Source organism: Trichosurus vulpecula, chromosome 3, assembly GCF_011100635.1.
Source record: "Trichosurus vulpecula isolate mTriVul1 chromosome 3, mTriVul1.pri, whole genome shotgun sequence".
Taxonomy (NCBI): Eukaryota; Metazoa; Chordata; class Mammalia; order Diprotodontia; family Phalangeridae; genus Trichosurus; species Trichosurus vulpecula.
The window spans coordinates 211,248,352-211,267,273 of NC_050575.1; the positions used below are offsets into that span (position 1 = coordinate 211,248,352).

General features: G+C 42.7%; 1 protein-coding gene across 1 annotated transcript in view; it reads right to left on the reverse strand.

The window, feature by feature from the left end:
* Positions 1 to 662: 662 nt before the first annotated feature.
* The window catches only part of PPM1G (protein phosphatase, Mg2+/Mn2+ dependent 1G), a 30,669-nt gene continuing 12,409 nt past the window's right edge, over positions 663 to 18,922 (reverse strand). Inside the window, exons 2-10 of the mRNA XM_036752521.1 lie at positions 7,402 to 7,471; positions 6,080 to 6,165; positions 4,729 to 4,861; positions 3,740 to 4,155; positions 3,076 to 3,219; positions 2,446 to 2,680; positions 1,976 to 2,105; positions 1,599 to 1,701; positions 663 to 1,324 (exon numbers count right to left, since the gene is read on the reverse strand). Coding sequence (XP_036608416.1) covers positions 1,118 to 1,324; positions 1,599 to 1,701; positions 1,976 to 2,105; positions 2,446 to 2,680; positions 3,076 to 3,219; positions 3,740 to 4,155; positions 4,729 to 4,861; positions 6,080 to 6,165; positions 7,402 to 7,471 — 1,524 coding nt within the window. The 3' untranslated portion in view covers positions 663 to 1,117. The remainder of the gene's footprint in view (positions 1,325 to 1,598; positions 1,702 to 1,975; positions 2,106 to 2,445; positions 2,681 to 3,075; positions 3,220 to 3,739; positions 4,156 to 4,728; positions 4,862 to 6,079; positions 6,166 to 7,401; positions 7,472 to 18,922) is intronic.

Genomic DNA, 18,922 nt, shown 5'->3' on the forward strand with positions numbered 1-18,922 from the left:
TCCCCGACCGTGGGCTTGGTCTTCTCCCCTGTTCCCCGAGACTCCCCACCTTCCCGTCCGCTGCAAAGCCTGGTACCCTGATCTCCGCACGGCCCAAACGGAACCCGTTTTTCCTCTCTGCCTTGGGGGCCTGGCCCTGCGCTCCCTCCCCTCCCCCCTTCTGGCCCCCTACGGGCTTCCTTCCTGTTCACCACCTCCACCCCTGCGGGCTTCCCAGGCCGGGTAAAGCTCCCGTCCGTCCTACGGAGGCGAGGCCGCGCCTGGGATCCCGCCCGCCTAGCCGGACTGGCGGCTTTTGGGGGAATTTTTGCCCGTTCTAACATTACTACTTTTAACCTTCCCCAAGTGCCCTTTTCTGCCCCCACTCATTTGGCCCCCCCTTTACCCGTGCCAGCAGCATACCCTAAAATCCCCTTCCAGGCCCAGCTCGGGTAGCCCCGGCCCCTCTGGAAGGCCTCTCATGCCTACTAACCCCAAGTGATCCCTCACTCCAGTTCTTCACCAGGAAAACCACCGGGATGTGTAGGGGCTTCCTCCCCCCCCACCATCCTGGGCACCGCTCAGCGCCCTGTTTAAAGGAGGTGCTCCCTGCCAGTCTGCTCACTTGGGCTGGAGAGGAGTCTCCTTGGAATTGGATTACAGTAAAGAAGGACACCACAGGGCACAGTTGGGTTTTGGCCTTTAGTCTGAAAAAGTGTTGATTGAAAGTGTACAACAGAGTGGGTGGAGGCGGCTAAGGGACCAGGGAGCCGCCAATAAAAAAGAAAGTTCTTAAATAAAGTGTTCACAGAGTAAAAACCAGAACCACCAGTCCTTCCCTCCAACACAACAGCACAGGCACATTAATGGTGACTTGCACAGGGTCAAGGCCTCCAGCTGGTGCCATGCTCCACCTCTCCCAATGCCCAGTGAGGGGGCCAGTTGGGGGAGAAAGAAGGGGCTCCCGCAGTGTGCTGTGTGGAGGGAGAGCCCTCTTTGGAATGGGCTAAGCAAAGCCACCCCGGATCCCCCTGCACACCTCATTTCCACTGCTAAGGCTAAAGGAAAAAGACAAAACTCAGTCTTAAGTCCGGTGGGCTCAGAAAACAGTCTGGGTGGGCAGGGGAGGAGATAGTTGCTATTCCTGTTTGGCTTTCTTGCTGTTGTCACTGTTGCCATTCTCCCCAGTGGCTTCAGGGGTCATAACCTCCTCTAGTCTTCTCTTGCCACTCTCAGTCAGGGGTGTTGCTGTGCTTCGGGGTTTGAAGCAGATGATTATGCAGGTCATGTTGTCACACCCAGTGCCATCTCCAGAAGTGTCAGGTGCCAGGCACTGATCCAGGAGCTGCAGGAGGAACAGGTTACTAAGGTCATGGGGTGGAGAACAGAGGCTGAACTGGCTCTGCTCAGGAGGGATGAAAAGAAGTGAGAAAAGGGCCTCAAGCTTCGTGATAAGGCTATCACCTGCTGGTCAACTAAGACCTACAGGCAGGAAAGAAAAACTTCCACTGGGATGGTTTAAAAGTTTTGCATTACTCCACGCTTTAAGCTGTAGCAGACACTCAATTTCCATTACATTTGGAGGACCCTCCCACTTCTCTCCAGAGTGCCCAGCTTACCTCTTCTACGATGGAGGAAAGCAGCCGAAGCTCCCCATTTTCATCCCTCTGGCTGATCTTGGCCTGGATAAAGTCGACCACTTCTTGGCTGCTCATCACGTTCCTGTGGCCAAACGTAATGGTCAGAGAACTGCCCAGGCCCCACCAGGGAAAAGGGGGTAGTAGAGAGAAGATCCAGTCATGTTACCCCAAGCCAGTTGGAGGTTCTGACTCATGAAGGCCCAGCCTTCTATTCCTAGAGCAGCTCAGGAAATATGCAACTGCTTAATGCCGGCATTAAATGACAACACCAAAGAAGGAGCAGGCCCAGAGCAAGAAGTTAGAGGGAGATCTATGGCAAAAGATCTTTCTTCAGAGCCTCCCACCCCCTTGCTCACCAGATGCCATCGCAAGCGATGACCATGAAGTCGTGGTCCTCATTGAGGGTTAGCACCTTAATGTCAGGCAGCGCAGAGATCATCTGCTCTTCAGGTGGTAGGTTCTTATTTCTCTTATAGAAGTGATCACCTGGTAGGAGAATGAATTAGCAGAAGTGTTGCCATTTGGACTGGGAATTGTATTAAAGGAACATGCCATTCTCAGGCTTTGGGAGGTCATGTGGTACAGTGAAAAGAGCTTTGGTTAAGAAACCAGGAGGGCAAGGTTCCAGCTGCCATTTAACTGTAATTTGACCTTTCATTGCTTTTAGCCATCTATAAAATTAGGATGATAACCTATCCTTGAAAATTATATACATATTTTTATATACAAAATGTTCTCCAATATTAAAAGCACTATACAGATGTTACCATAGACTGTCTTGGAAGGGTGGAAGCCCCAGTATCACTCCCACCCCCAAGCCTCTTACCAATGGCTCTAGAGAGGTTGAGGCCTCCGTTGACTCGTCCATCCATGGTAACCTTGCCACCAGCATTTTTGATTCGTGCTAGCTCCAGTTCATCTTCAGGCTTATGATCATAGGACATATCTAGGGCTTTACCAGCTTCAGACACCACACATCGGGAGTCTCCTGCATTTGCCACGATCAGCTGCTTCCCCCGGATCAGAGCCACCACTGCTGTTGTACCACTGTCTGAGCCAGGCTTATGAGAAAAGAAAAAGGAAATGGTCATGAGGACCATTATCATGGCCTTGCTCAATGATGTTCATCAAAGAAGTTCCTCCCCAGGCTTCATCTTCTTATCCCCAGCCAAGGTGGATACTGGAGGCTCCTAGGATAGGAACTATATCCATAGCTTTAATAAATGGAGACTAGGTGAAAGAATCTTTCCAAGGAAGAACAACCTACAACTTCCCCTCACTTAAGTTAAAGATTCTACAGATGACCATTTGGCTAACAATTGAGACCCTTTGGCCAGGGCTTTCCATGCTAAGACACAGATGGAATCCCCTGTCCCCAAAATCAAACCCTTACCATACATGCCTCTACACAAAAATTTGCTACTCCAGGCCCACTGCCTGCCTCCACCACACTCACCTCCTCTTTGCCCTCCATCCCAGGCAGCATCATCTCCTCTTCTTCCTCTTCTTCCTCATCTTCTTCTTCTGCCTCTTCTGTGTCATCTTCATCATCCTCATTAGCTTCCTCACTGCTGTATCCATCCTCATCTTCACTGCACTCCTGCCACAGGGATGATGCCATGCTGCTGAGATGAGGCTGAACCTTCCTTACCCTGAAGCCCACCCATCTACCACCATCAAATCCTACCTAGTCACACTCTCTCCAACCCCTAAAAAGCTGCTACTTACAGGATCGGGATGGGGAAATTTCAGGGTGGCAAGGGCTTCAGCACCTGAACTGGGTTTAGCTGTCATGAAGTGGGAAACCCCAGGGAAGGCCAAAGGTCCTACAGTCACCTCCCCAAAGAGAAGGCAATGCCCTAATACCCCAATTAGCATCTACCTTGTTTCCTCTTTGGGAGATGGTTGGGCTTCTGAGGGCCAAGACTGGGTCTATCTCTTTATTGCCTCCACCCAGGAAGAGAGTTGATGTTAATTGTGATGGTGGCAGTATTAGGCTCAAGGAGGCTAAACCTTTAGGGGAGCGGGGAGGATGGGAGGGAAAGTTTGAAAAAGTGGGGTGGGGACAAGACAGTCCCTCTGTGCAACTATAGCACCTGTTGGCCCTCACAGGCCCTTACCTCACTGTCTTCCTCTTCCTCCTCTGCCTCATCTGACTCATCCTCACTGTCCTCAAAGAACTTGGACTTAGCAGCACGAGGTGGCTTGGCGGGGGTGGAAGAGCAGGAGGGGCCAGCCTCTCCAGTGGGGGTGATAGGCTCATCGCCCTGGACTGCCTCAGTCCCACGTTCCAAGTTGGAGGAAAGGTCTGTGTGGGCCTCAGCTATGGGGCCATTCTCCTCCACAGGGGATTCCCCTGATGGCTCCTCAGGCCCTGCCTCCCCATTGAGGCCCTGGGACCCTGGTTCCTCACCCAACCCAGCCCCAGCCTTGATGTGGGGAGGGCCCTTGTGACAGTTCTGCCCGTAGCGTGTTAGAAGTTCCTCAATGGTCATGGTGGCCTCTTCATGAAGCAGGGCTGCCTCCTCATTGTCCACTGCAGGGAACAGGCTAAATCAGAGCCCTTTTATGCCCCTTTCCTTGTGGATTTATTTCCCACTCTCATTCAATAGTCCTGTAGCTTAAGATTCTAACTTTCCTGTCTCAACAGTGTGCCTAAGGCTTCTCTCATTATTTGGTCTCTGAGGGATGCCCTTTTCCTATATACTATTGGGGAAAGGCACTAAAGGCTGGCTTTTTGGACCCTCCCCATCATCAATCAATGGAACTCGCAATCTCCCTTTCAATAGCAATGACACCAATCACCCAGAAAACTAAATAGTGCTCCATGCTTAGGAAACATTCTTTTAACATGCTGGGCTGCCTTGATTCATGAAAGAGTTAAAGAAATCTAGGATGTAAGGACTGCCTACATGAGAAGTGCTACCTTAACCCATCATAAGCATAACCTAAGGATGGCACACCATAGTGAATGGTGAAGACTCCCTAGGTCCTCAGGAAGCCAATTTCCCAAGCATCTTTCACTAGTGTACTATGTACTCAATCAGCAGTGACAAATGGCTTTTGCTGTTGCCTTTTGAAATAAATGACACCACTGAATTCTACTCACCATCATCCTCATCAGCCACCTTTTCCTTTTCGTCCTCATCCTCAGGGGGCCTTCCTGCAATCTGTGCCAGCTCTTTAATGACCTCTTCTGTGGTCAGTTTGGCATCAATAGCCAAGAAGGCATCTTCCAAAGCCTGAATTTAAGCAATGTGAAGAACACAGGGGGATGAAAAAAATGCAGAGCCTAAAAAGCACAGGTTCTCAAAGTCTGATCTCAGGATGCCTTTGCACTCCTAAAAACTGAGGACCCCAAAGAACTTATATTTATGTGGGTTCTATCTATATTACCATATTAGAAATGTAAACTAATATTTAAAACAATAAACCCATTGCATGTTAATGTTTTACTAAAAACTTCCAAAACAATTTGATGAGTAAAATGTAATTGTTTTACATATTTATGCAGTTATCTTTAATGTGTAGCTTCGTAAAAGACAGCTGGATCCTCATATCTACTTCTGTTTTCAATCTGCTGCAATATGTTGCTTCGGTTGAAATATATGAAGAAAATCTGGTCTCACACAGATGTTAAGTTAGAAAAAGGAGGAAATATTTTAATAAGCAAACAGTATCTTAGAATTATTATGAAAAGTTTTGCTGTTGTAGACCCCCTGAAGGAGTCTAAGGTATTGCTAAGGATCCTGGGACCACACTTTGAGAACCGCTGGTCTAAAGAAAATGCCTGCCTGCAATGCTATAGTACACACCTAAGTATGACACATTGTAGTCTCTCATATGTGGATTAAGGCCCCAGGGCTAGAACTAAATTCAGAACTTTGCAAAAGATCCTGAATGAAGGGGGAATAAAGAGGTTAGATTGTAAAGGTCCAGAGGAAAAAATGAAATAACTACGGGACTAGTTCTCAGGCTAAGGGAAGGGCAAGGTAACAAGTCTTTATTAAGGACTTATTATGTGCCTGGCACTGGGCCAAGCATTTACAAATATCTCATCTGATCCTTGAAACAATCCTGGGAGATAAGTGCTATTCCTATCCCCATTTTACTGATGAATAAACTGAGGTAAGACACAAAGGTTAAGTGATTTGCCCAGGGGCCAAACCCCAATTAACCACCTAGCTGAATGGTCCTGAATACAAAGACAAAAATAATAATGATGCTATTTAGCATTTATTTAGTGCCAATTATGGTATTTGATCCTCAACAACCAGCCTGGGAGGTAGGTGCTATTATTATTCACATTTTATAGATGAGGGAGTTGAGGCAAAGGTTGGAGTGCCCAGGGTCACATAGCTAGGAAATGTCTGAGGCTGAATTGGAACTCAGGTGTTCCTGACTCTAGGCCCAGTGTTCTATTTACTTTGCCACCTAAAGATGCACATCAGGGTTCTTACCTTCTGTAGTTTTCCTTCTTTGTATGCTTTCTGATCTTTGATGATCTCAGGGAGATATTTGGCACAGTATAGGGCAACTTCCTCCCCTACAAGAAGAGGTGAAATCACTCAGAGCCTGTTTCATCGCTCTCTTTGAGGTACATCCACACAGAGACAGTTCTCACTTTACATAAATGGATATATAAGGATATTTTTATATAATACTAATTTGCCCGAAGATGTGGGGAAGAGAAAGGGAAGAAGAGGAACCCATATCCATGAAGGGAGGGGACCAACACAAGGACTTGCTGGGCTGAGGACAGAGAAGCAAGAGCAGGAGGAAGAACATGCTGGGCCAGAGACAACCATGTAAGGGCCTGATCAGAAGCAAGAGAAAGAACACACTGGGGCAGATACATGGAGGTAGGACATAGACAGGAAAGGATGGGCAACCCAAAGGAGCCAAGGACAGATGGAAGACAGCCATGTGGAGGTTGGACACACATGGGTGGAACAGGGCAAAGGTCTCCTCTCTTGGTGCTAGAGGTCGCAAGCCAAGCCCCCACAATTCTCCCCAGTAGCAATCTATCCCCTCATCTGTTCTGCTTTCATTTTCAGGGTTTTTTTTTATGGGGGGGGGGGGCGTTGGGAGGTCACAGCCATTGAGCTGAGGAGCAAGAGGAGAGGAAGGGAGGGAAGGAGGGAGAGAGAGAGGGGGAACGGGGTGGGGTGGGGGGGAGAGGGACAGAGAGAGAGAGAGAGAGGGAGTTCAGAGAGAGAGCACACATAGTACTGTATAGTAAAGTTATTAAAGGTATTTTTTAGGGATGTGGATTTCTTTCAGAATTCTTTAAGTCCAATCTGCATAATGCGAATTTACACAAAACAAAACTGTCTGTACTTCTTTTTGTATACCCAAGCCTCAGCCCAGAGGAGGAAGGTAACTTGGGGGAGGCCACCTGAACAAAACCAAGGCCCAATCAATTTATAGCATACTGAATCATTAAAGCATTGTTCAGAAGAGAGGACAACAGCAACAGCCTGAGCTCCACATGAAGGAAAAGTAAGTTTAAAGACAGCTGAAGTGACCATGAAACTTAGGTAGACCACAAGAGGCAGTTCTGTCCCTACATGAACCTGCTGCTAATGTCTAGGTCGGGTCACGAGATGCGCAAGAGGTTGAATAGCTTTTAGCAAAGAGCTCTTGTGGGCTCTTGTGCCCCAAAAGCACAAAGATCTGGTCGGTTTCGGAGCTCAGGATCCTAGAGCGATATGGGTCTGTTCTTAACACAGAAAAGATGTCCCAGAACCCTGAAGGTGACAGTCTACCAAGTTGTACTTACCTCCATGTCCATCGTAGACTGAAAACATGGCTGTCTCACTGTCCAATTCAGGAATACAGTTGTGAGCATCCTGGGAGAAGAACAAAGTCAGACTAATTTTCTGAGGGTAAAAGTCACTTTCCTCGAACTTTCCTATATCACCTCAGGTCTTGAAGATTTTCCTCAGGGCACAATCTCATGAACCTTTCCCCAGATAATACAGGAGGTACTAGGTAGGACAAGTTTTTTTTGCTGTGTTTTGTTTTTTTTTTTTATGGTGGAAAGAAAGAAATTAGGTGGCTACCACACTCTGCTGGGCAGCCTTAGCCTATTACTTCACCCTTTGACATCGCAGCCTTGAAATGAGTTAGCACCACTTCTCGTTGCTGACCTTCAAAACTAACCCTTCTGGACTTGGGATGCAAAGAAAAAAAGTACTTTCAAGAAGTGATGACTCCCATGAAACCCCTTGGAACCCACTATAGCTTTCCTAAGCCAAAAAAAGGACTTCAGAGACTATTCAATCCAACACTTCACTTTACAAATAAGGAAACTAAGGATCAGCAAAGCTAAAAAAAAAAATGTGTTTAAGGGATCAAGCAAGGGACAAAGATGTGCTACAACCCAGGTGTCCTGACTTGAATTCAAGGCTCTCTTATACTTCTTAGGTTTACTTTCAGCCATGTCCCTGATAGTCTGATTTCCTAAGAAGCTTCCTTCTAGTCATATTCCCATCCTGGACTCTTGTTTAAGCAAGAGACAAAACTCTGAACAGGAATTTGGACAAGGACCAGAAAGGTTTACACAAAATTGGCAGAAGAAGCTCTCTATTTTCTAACTGATTTAACTTTAATATTTCTAGAAACTGTATTCTTCTTAGAAGCACAATGCTGAGGTTTTGAGAATTATCTGTTTTCCCAAGAGATGGAGATGTGGGATCCATACAGTACCCTATTGATGCCATCCTGTTCTATCAATCTCTCCATCCCCACTGTCCACAAGATAAGCAAAACATATACACTGGTAACTCAACCCTGCTTCCTCTTCCTCAAGCTGTAGTCTTCTCTATTTAATGTCAAACTTATTCAAGAAAGTTCTTACATTTATTATGTTTTCCCATCCATTTCATTCCTCAAAACCTTACAATCCAGCTCCTTGTCCCAACACCCTACTGAAAATATCTTTCCAAGGTTACCAAGTGATCTCTTATAAAAGACCCTGCCCTTTATCTAGGCTGCCGATCTAGTTAGCTTCCCCCAATACCAACTCCTTCTTAGGAACTAGGTCAGGGAACCCTTGAACTTTTATTATGTTGTAGCTTAAATGATGGGATGAAAAACAGATGTTCAGGCCCTCAATAATACAGCTACTGAAAGTGGCAATTCCTATGATATCTGGAGAATTCCAATGAGAGATGGGAGACTGACCCTGGAACTGCATGGGTAAGCCTAATTCCTCCTGGACAATGCAGATTCTGGCAGAGAAAGGACAGCTGAGGATAACAAAGGGTCCTTACACATATAGTTGATTGATGTTAGAAGTTCCATAACTGTACTCCAGTGAATCTAGAGGGGATTAGGTCAGTCTTTACTCAAGAATGTTTGCAGCAAGAATGAGAAAATTACTAGAAAGTAATCAGGCCCAATTCAGATCTAAGAGTAGGAAAGAAATGGAGAAACTGAAAATGTTAGAATTGGAAATCCAAGAACAGCGAGAAGAAAAGAGGATCTAGAATGGTAAGGGTGTTGGAAAGTGTTAGAGAATAAAGAGGGAAGCCAGAGGGGGGAATCTTTGCAAGGACAGCTTTAAGGAGACTTGCCAGTTATTTCTTTGAAGGAAACCAAGAGCCTCAACAGGGAGAGTAGATAGTCTCCAAGCCAAGAAATAGGAAAGAGAACGTGGGCAGTCTCTTGATGTAGCACACCCAACACAGGCAGCTGCAGGCAGAGAGGAAGCTGAGCCAAAAAGCTTGGACTAGGTATCATAAGATCAAAATATTCCCAAGCCTCTGTTTATAGAGCCATCCTAGAAAGAGGTTTTTGATCAGGTCAGGTTTCTCTAATTAAAGGAATTTTCAAGGAAAATGACTCCCAAGAGAACACCAAGGACAATGTTATTCTACCTGCTGCAGTTTGAAACGACATCCCTGGTGAATTCATATGTTCTGTTGAAAGTTACAGCACTTGAATGGCTGCGGACATGGTATCAGCTACAGAAAGAGAGAGGGTGGGTATGAAAGAAGTAGTAGCTACAACTATTTGCAAACTAAAAGCAAAATTGAATGCTTTAAACCCAGAGGATTCACAACTCATTTCTCTCTTTCCATTAAGTCTCACCACAGGACAAGATAAAATTAACTACTGTGATCACAACCATATCATACCCTGTTCAATAGGTCCAGGCTGCAAAGGAGGATATGAAGAATGCTGCAAGTACAGAACAGGTACTCCAAGGAAAAAGAAAAACAAAAAACCAAACAACACAACATGGACCTTGACTTGTGGGATAGGAGAACTTGAGTTAATTTCTCTTTGGACAGACCCAGCTGAAAATCTGCCCCTGCTAGACTGCAGCAAGGAAAACCTGAGTCATCAAAGTCAGAGAACCTCAGCTAGTAGTAACAGGGAAACTTATGCTATGGTGGTAAGAGAAGCAACCTAAGTCTGATTTTTTTCGCAGGATTTTTATTCAGTAAGCTGAGAGATACGCCACTGCAAAACATCCAAGGAGATTTCTGGAGGGGTTAGGAAGTCCAAGAGTCAGTTTCACCCTGCTTTATGAAGCCAAGAAGAAATTCTATTAAGCTCTCAACTGAACCCTAATCCTTCAGTCAAAGAGACTACTTTTGGAATAGAGCAGACCCTTCCTACCATTATCCTGATAACATGGCAAGCACAGAGGAAATATGTGGGGGTACCCTTGGAACAAGTAGATAAGGTAGCGGCCCCAAATTTGAATAGGAATATGAAGGTAACCCTGCCTATCCTAAAGAAGAAATGAAGAAGTCTCAACCTTTCCCATAAAGTTCTCTCCAAACAAAAGGGGCACAGAATTCTATCATTACGGGCCTTCTTCCAAATGAGGATACAACATCTATGTGCAGAGAAGGTATTAAGTCTAGCACCCAAAAGGACTTGATCCAGTCACGATAATACATCCCACATTAACCGTCCACCTAAGGGAAAAGGTTTCTTTAACCCTAGCAGGGCCCAAAATCCAAACTCTAAATTCCAAATAGGCCACTTCTAAGAACAGGATTAGTTCAATTTGAAAAAGCTGAGACAGATTCAGCCATGTACTTAAGGAGAAGCCAAGAGGCCAGGATTATACATGAAGTCCCCAAAAGGAAAGCCCCAAGTAATTCCCTGAGAAGAGGTCTTTATGACTTTGTATAGGAACAGACAGGAATTGACTTGTAATCAAGATACAGAACAGGGAGAGATTTGAAATTGCCAGACCAGAAGCATAATACAAGAATAGAAGGTCACTTTCTGTACCCCTTGAACTCTAGGAATATACTGGACTCTACTGATTAATCAATGAGCATTTATTAAGCACCTACCCCCCAAGGAGTTTATATTCTATTAGGGAAGACAATATGCACATATATGAAAATAAAAGGAATATATACAACCTCAATACAAGGTAATTTAGGAAAGGTCACAGGAAAAGGATTCTTGGAAAATGGGGTATCTGAGTTGAGTTCTGAAGGAAACTGGAGAGTCCAAGAGGTAGAGGTAAGGAAGGAGAACATTCCAGGCATGAAGAATAGCCCAAAGGCACAGAGATGAAAAACTGGGTGCTAGGTAAGAAAGCAGCAATTAAGTCAGGATAGTTGGACAGTAGAGTACACGAGGGGAGTAAAGTCAAAGAAGTCTGGAAAGCTAGGAACAGGATGTAAAGAGCTTTAAATGTCAGATAGAGTAATTCATATTTTATCCTAGAAGTAATGGGGAACCACTAGCGTTTAATAAGAAGGGAAGGTGACCTGTCTAGATAGGCACTTCAAGAAAATCACTTTGGCAGCTGTGTGAAGTCCTGATTGGAGCAGAGGCACATGAAACAGAGAAAACAATTAGGAGACTATTGAGTCCAGATGAGAGCAAATGCAGTTAATCTACAGTTGTAAAATTAAGTTGTTCCTGTCTGGAAGTTTTTTCTTTTTTCTTTTTTTTTTAAATGAAAGAGGAATGAAATGGGAACCTGGAGATCCTCTGATACTTATTAGCCATGTGACTTTGGACAAGTCAAAAGTTCCTTAAATCTCAGTTTTCTTACCTATAAAATGGAAGGAATGGGAGAGGGAGGAGGGGAAGAAGGTGGAATTAAATGATCTGAGGCCTTTTCCAGCAATTCATTCATTTCCCTGACCTCACTTCACATCAGGGAGGAGAAAAGAAGCTTGAAAAGCCTCCTGCCTTCTAGAACGAGAGGAAGGTGGGAGCACACTTGGACACTTGGAAAAAGAGGTTTGATTTGTACACTAATGAAAGGAAACAACTGAATAATCAGTCAATAAGCATTTATTAAGTGCCTACTATGTGCCAGGCACTGTGCTAATTGCTGGGAATACAAAGAATAGCAAAAGACAATCCCTGTTATCAGAAGAGCTTCCAATCTAATAGAGGAGACAAGCAACTATGTACAAACAAGCTACTATATACAGGATAAACAAAATAATTAACTGAGTGAAGGTACTAGAATAAAGAAAGACTGAGAAAGAAAGACTTCTTGTAGAAGGTGGGATTTCAGTTGAAACTTGAATGAAGCCAGCAAAGTCAAGAGGCAAAGAGAAGGGAAGTGTTCCAGACATGGAGGGCAGCCAAATGCCTGCAGCCCAGAGATGGACTGTCTTGTTCATGGAGGTCCAGTGTCACTGGACTGAATAATATGAGGTGGAAGAAGACTGGAAGGAGGGGTGGGAATGTTATGAAGGGCTTTGAATGCCTACTACTTTGTATTTGATCCTAGAGATAACCGAGAGCCACAGGAGTTAACTGAGTAGGGAGATGACTTGGTCAGACCTGTGCTTTAAGAAATTACTAAAGGGAGGATAGACTGCAGTGGGGAAAGACTTAAAGACAGGCAGACCCATCAGCAGGCTACTGTAATAATCAAGGCATGAGGTGATGAGAGCCTATACCAGGGCTGTGTCAATAAAAAAAAGGGCATATTCTAGGGATACTGCAAAGGTGAAATCAACAGACTTTAGGAACATACTGGATGGGGGTGGGGGATGAGAGACAGTGAGGAATCAAGAATGATGCAAGCCAGGAAGACTAGGAGGACGGTGGTACTCTCAATAGTAATGGGGAAGTTTGGAAGGACGAAAGAAATAAGAGGAAAGTTCTGTTTTGAATATGCTGAGTTTAAGATGAGGAGCAGACAACATCCAGTTCAAGATGTATGAAAGGCAGTTGGAGATGCAATACTAAAGGTCAGCAGAAAAGTTAAGGCTAAAGGTTATAGAGGGATTTATTATTTAACTACAAGTTATACTAAATGACTTATGATATCTTTTCTAATGTTGATCCTGTGGATTCTATGGTGTGTAGATGGGGGAAGAGGCAATCCATTGTCCTTTTGATAATGATGTCCAGTATTAGATCTCATCACATTCAAAAGCAATGCTTTCAGTGATCCTAAACAGCTATAAAAACCCATTATCAACATCAATATTTTCTTGGTGATACTCAGTGGTTTTGAAATCACAAATATCATGCCCTTATAAGTTTAAAAATTGCAGACGACCCAAAGGGCAATTGAAAGACACATACCAAACATAAGTAGGTTGTACAAATTATGAATAATGGCCTGTACATGAGAAGTTTTAGGCTTAAAAACCTCAAAGATGTAATTAGGAAAAAACGAGAGGTCACTTAGTGAAAGTGAAAGAAAACACAACCCAAGTACTACTCTGGTATCTACGAAATATTAAAAGCATCAGAGGAAGCATGACTCAAGTACACTGAATAGAACCTTTTGAAGGTTTTGATGGAAGGACATAGCTAACTGTAAGAAATGATGAGTGAAGAAAACAAATAATTACAAGAAGACATGTGAAACAATGCAGAATCAAAAGGCAAGACCCAAAAAACAACATAATTACTGACTCCAGCCCCATACTAGAAGATAATATCAAGCAGCAGCAAATATGCTGAGAGGTACAATGGATAACAATGGTACCACCTTTTTAAGTAAAATTTCTATTGCTAATTTTTGTTTTTATATTGAAATTTCTCCGTCTCCCTCCCCATTCTACTAGAGAACCAACCTCATATAACAAAGAAATTTTTAAAAGAAATAAAAAAGATAAAGAAAAAATTCAGCAAAACTAATCAACACAAAAAAAATACCCTGAAAATACATGCAATTTTCCACATTTACAGCAACCTTTTGTTAAGGTTACAGTACATAATCCTCATTTCTTTTGTCAACTAATACATAACTGAAGAGTATGGCTAACAAACTGAATGAGAGAGTTGGGATTTAATCTTTATAGGCTAGAAAATTGGGCCAAATCTATTTAGTTGAAATTTAACAGGGTTAATGTAAAGTTTCCAACTTGACTTTTAAAAAATCAAATTTACAAGTGTAAAATGAAGGAGATATGACTAGCTAGCAGTTCATTTGAAAATTACCTGGAGGTATTCATAGACTACAAGTTAAAATAAGTCAGGTGTAATATGATGCCCAAGTAGTATCTAGGACTAGAGAGGTAAGTCCCATTGTACTCTGAACCACGATCACACATTTAGAGTATCGAGCTATTGTGTTTCTGATTTGGCACCATATTTTAGGAACAATGTTGATAAACTGAAGAGGAGCATCCTCTATATGGGACTTCACCAGGGCAGTAAAGCCTGTTATTCATGCACTAAGAAGATTTATGGAAGGAAATGGGGATGTTTTTGGTGGAAAGCTTCAAGTATTTTGAAGGGCTATCATGTAGAAAAGGGATTAAACTTGTTCTTTCTCAGCAGAGAAAGGAGGGGAAAAAAGTGAGACAATGTAACAGCTCTCTGAAAGACAAATATACTTTAAGTATTGAAAGTTTTAGGAGAGAAGCAGCATGGCAGAGTAATTAAGACCAGCCTTAGAATCAGAAGACCTGGGTTTGAATCCTCCCTGACACACTAGTTAGCCCTGGTCAAGTCACTTAACCTCTCAATGCTCTCAGACAACTCTCAGTTATAAATGAGTTACCAGGTTACCAACTGATCTTCATGGGAGGGGGCAAGGATGAGGAGGAGAAGTTTCTATATAACGTGAGCAATCCCAAACAAAAAAAGTTTTAGAAGTGATCATGGACACTTGGAGGGAATGTGCTAATTAAAGAATTTTATTTTGTGAAAGCTGGTGAACTTAGGTGGAATTATTCCTGCCCCATCCCTCTCCAAAAAAAAAAAAAGTAACAAAGCATAATGGCTTTTCTCTCTTCTTCTTGGAGTTACTTGTGACAACACTGAAATGTGGATCAATCATCCAAAGCCTAGTAATCAGGAAGCTTCCTAACTGGCTTGAGTAAGCCCAAAATTATGACACAGATGAACTTGGTCCAGAGCACCCAAGGTGGGCAGAATTCTAAATAGGCATGTAGTGTTTTTAGGTAAGGGTTGAAATTCTTTTAAGGACCTTGTAGTAGTGGGAGTAGAGTAGCAGCATGCTGAGGCGTGGGTTTCCAGCCTGGAGAACAGCTAGCAAGCCAGGACTAGTCTAGGCAGAAATTTTTTTATACATATTTCTAATTACCTTGGCACATTATTTCTCAATGGGGACATCCGTCAATTGGGGAATAAATGAATAAGTTGTGGTATAAGACTGCAATTGAATAGTATTGTGCTATTAAGAAATGATAAGCAGGACGATTTTCAGAGAAACCTGGAAAGACTCTCACGTGAACTGATACAAAATGAAGTGAGAACCAGGAGAACATTGTACAAAGTAACAGCAATACTGTATGATGATCAACTCTGAATGACTCTCAGCAATACAAAGATCTAACAAAATTCCAAAGGACTCATGATGAAAAATGCTATCCACCTCCAGAGACTGGACTGACGGAGTCTGAATGCAGATCAAAACATACTATTTTTCACTTTATTTTTTTTGTGGGTTTTTCTTTTGTGTTTTCTTTTACAGAATGACTAACATGGAAATACGTTTCACATGACTGCACACATATAACCTATATCAAATTGCTCCCTCAGGGAGGGAGGGAGGTAGATAATTTGGAACTAAAAATTTTAAAAAACAAATGTTAAGGGGAAAAATGAAATTAGAGGCTAGGTGCAACAAATCTTTGAATGTAGGTGACTAAGCAGGCCCAAACATCAATATCAAGACATCTGATATTTGGAGCTGGGGTTAACTATTGGTGAATATTTAAAAGTTAGTAAAGGAAAAAACCCTAGGATGAAAATCAAGTGTCTCCTAGGTTCCTAGCTAGGGAAGGGAAGGGAATAAACATTTATATAGTGCCTACTAAGGGGCTATACAAATATTATTGACTTGATTCTTACATCCCTGTAGAGGTAAATGCTATTATTATGCCCATTTTACAGTTGAGGAAAGTGAGGCAAACAAAGACTAAGTGACTTGCCATGGGGCACACAACAAGGAAGTGTCTGAGGCTGAATTTGAACTTGGGTTTTCCTGACTCTAGGCCCAGCACTCTATCCCACTGCACTACACCTAACTGCCTTTAGTTGATGCAAACTGATTAGTTCAGGAAGCTGTTTTGATATATATTAAAAAAAAAATCTAAGGACCAAAGGAAAATCCTCTACATCTCTTTAACATCTAATTCAGCGGCATTTTCTCAGTCTTCATTTTGAGACTCATCTGACCACCTTCTGACACTACAGTATCCATCTGAAGACTGTTCTTTGACTTTCCTTTCTCCTTCTGTCTCCTAAATGTAGGTGTATCTCCAGGTTCAGTCTTCAGCTCTCCACTCTTTTCATACTATCCCTTTTCCATTACAAATCTCATCCCCTGACTTCTCTACAAATTACTTCCAAGTCTACAATTCCAGCAAAAGCTTCATCCCTGAACTTCTAGCCCACAGAATCTGCAAAGTGTTTTGGAAATCTCAACCTGGAAACTCCCATTATAACCTTAAATTAAACTTTCTCTCAAAACTAGATTCCATTTTGTTGGTCAGGAATAGGGATAGCTTCAGAATAATTTTTGAATCCTCCCTTGTTCTTTCTCTCTTCCTACATTCAATCAATGTGGATCCTCTTTCCTCTCTTGGTTTCAGTGATAATATTTATTCTCTTTTGGTTCTCCTTCATGTTAACCCACTTCTCCTTTACCAGCTCATTGTTACCCTCCTCCCACCTCCCCAGTATGGGTGTCCCCTCCTCTCTCTATAAACTCCCTGTAACCTTATTTCCATATATTCAAGGATCACCCATATGCAAATTATCCCAAATATATATCTCTAGCCCCCATCTCTCCTTTCAGCTCCAACCATCTGCGTGACAGCCACACCTAAATATCCTGTTGGTATATCGATATGTCAAGTCCAAAACTTAATTAATCATCTCCTACAACTTCCATACTTCCACTGAGAATATCATTTTCCTTGCCATCCAGACTAAAAATATCAGCTTTTACTACTCTACTCCCTCAAATCCCACATTCAGTTAGTCAAAATTCTTTAAATTCTACCTCCGCACCTGCTCACAGATCCAACCATATATTTCCAATCCTATTGCCACCACATTTGTTGAGGCCCCCCCCATCAGTACTCACCTGGAATACTGTTAACAGTTTTCTAATTGATCTACCTGCCTTCAGACTCCCCTTTCTCCAATCCAATCTTTAAAAGCTGCCAAAATAACTTTACTAAAAAATAGGTTATTTCCCTGCTCAAAAATCTCCTTATTGCCTATTATAGGATAAAATATAAACTCACAGAATCTCAGGGCTGAAAATGACCTCAGAGGCCCATTATCTTTTCTGAAACTATCCCATCATGGGACTGGCTGGTGTTTCATTCTGAGCTTGTCTTTCATTTGTTCCTGAACAAACTTCCTGGCCACAGAATATTAAATCTACAAGAGACTATGTGGTCCACTCACTTTACAGGCATGGAAACTGAGGCTCAAACAAAAGCACTATAATGTTGTAGACAGACACAGTAATGGACCTGGAGTCAGGAAGACTTGGATTCTACCCTGCTTCAGACACTAACTCCTTAGGCTGGCATGTAAGGCTAGCTTCAACCTACTTTTCACATTACTCCTACACATACTCAACATTACAGTCAAACTAGACTACAACTGTTCCTCAGATTGAACACGTCTCCCACTTCATACATCAGAATCTTCAAGGTTCATGTTGGTTGCCACCTCCAATCTGGAGCATTCCCTAATCCAAGGGTGGGGAACCTGCAGCCTCTAAGTCTTCAAGTGCAGCCCTCTGACTGAATCCAAACTTCACAGAACAAATTCCCTTAATAAAAGGATTCTGTAAAACTTGTACTCAATCGAACCCCAGGACCTAGAAGGCCAGATGTGGCCTGGAGGCCGCAGGTTCCCCACCCCTGAATTCCCTTCAGCTTAAAGTAACTTGTCCTTCAAATTTTTCTATAATACTTTGAAATCTTTCTTTGCTCTATTATATTCTACTTTTATCACATATTTATCTGTATACATGCCATTTCCCACCCATTTACCCCAGTAGATTTTAAGCTACTTGAGACCAGGGATCACATCCTTATTAATCACTGAATCCCCAAATGCCCAATATATAGGTGTTGATTAAGCATTTGTTGATTTTAATTCTTCCTTTGTAACCTCTTACATACTTCCTCCTCCTTTCCATTTCCAATGCCACCACCTTTGTTTAGACATTTATTAGCTCATACTAATATTGTTGCAATAGTTTAACTAGGCTTCCAATTTCCAGTCTCTCTAATCCATCCTACATATAATCAACAGATTAATCTTCCTAAAACATTGATTCAAAACACTTTCCCATCCCTTTACTCATGGCTCCCTATTAATTAATATCATTTAAACACCTTGGATTATCATTCAAGGCCCTCCACAACCTAACACCTACCTACTCAACTCATCCTAATTTCCTATTCAAACTTTTTACCCACCATTTCCTTAACATAACCCAAGCATTCCTACCTTCTCTTTTATTCCTACCTGGAATGTCCTTCCCCCTCCTCTCTTATTCAAGTTATATTCTGCCTTAAAGGAGCAATTAAAGTCTTACCATTTCTAGCTGTGTGACCTTGGGCAAGTCATTTAACTTCCGTCCCAAGTTTCTTCAACTATTAAATAGAGATAATAATAAGCACTTACCTCCCAGTGTTGTAGTGAGAATCCAATGAGATAACATTTGTAAAGTGCTTGGCACAGTGCCTGGCATATAGTAGGCACTTAGTAAAATGCTTGTTTTCTGACCATCCAAGTTCTCTCTTCAAAGCTCCTACAATACTCATCCTTTATATAAGCAATTAGGTCCTTACTGTAGGTTGTTTTGAATCGTTATTTTTATTTTGTGTGTGGAGGCAAGT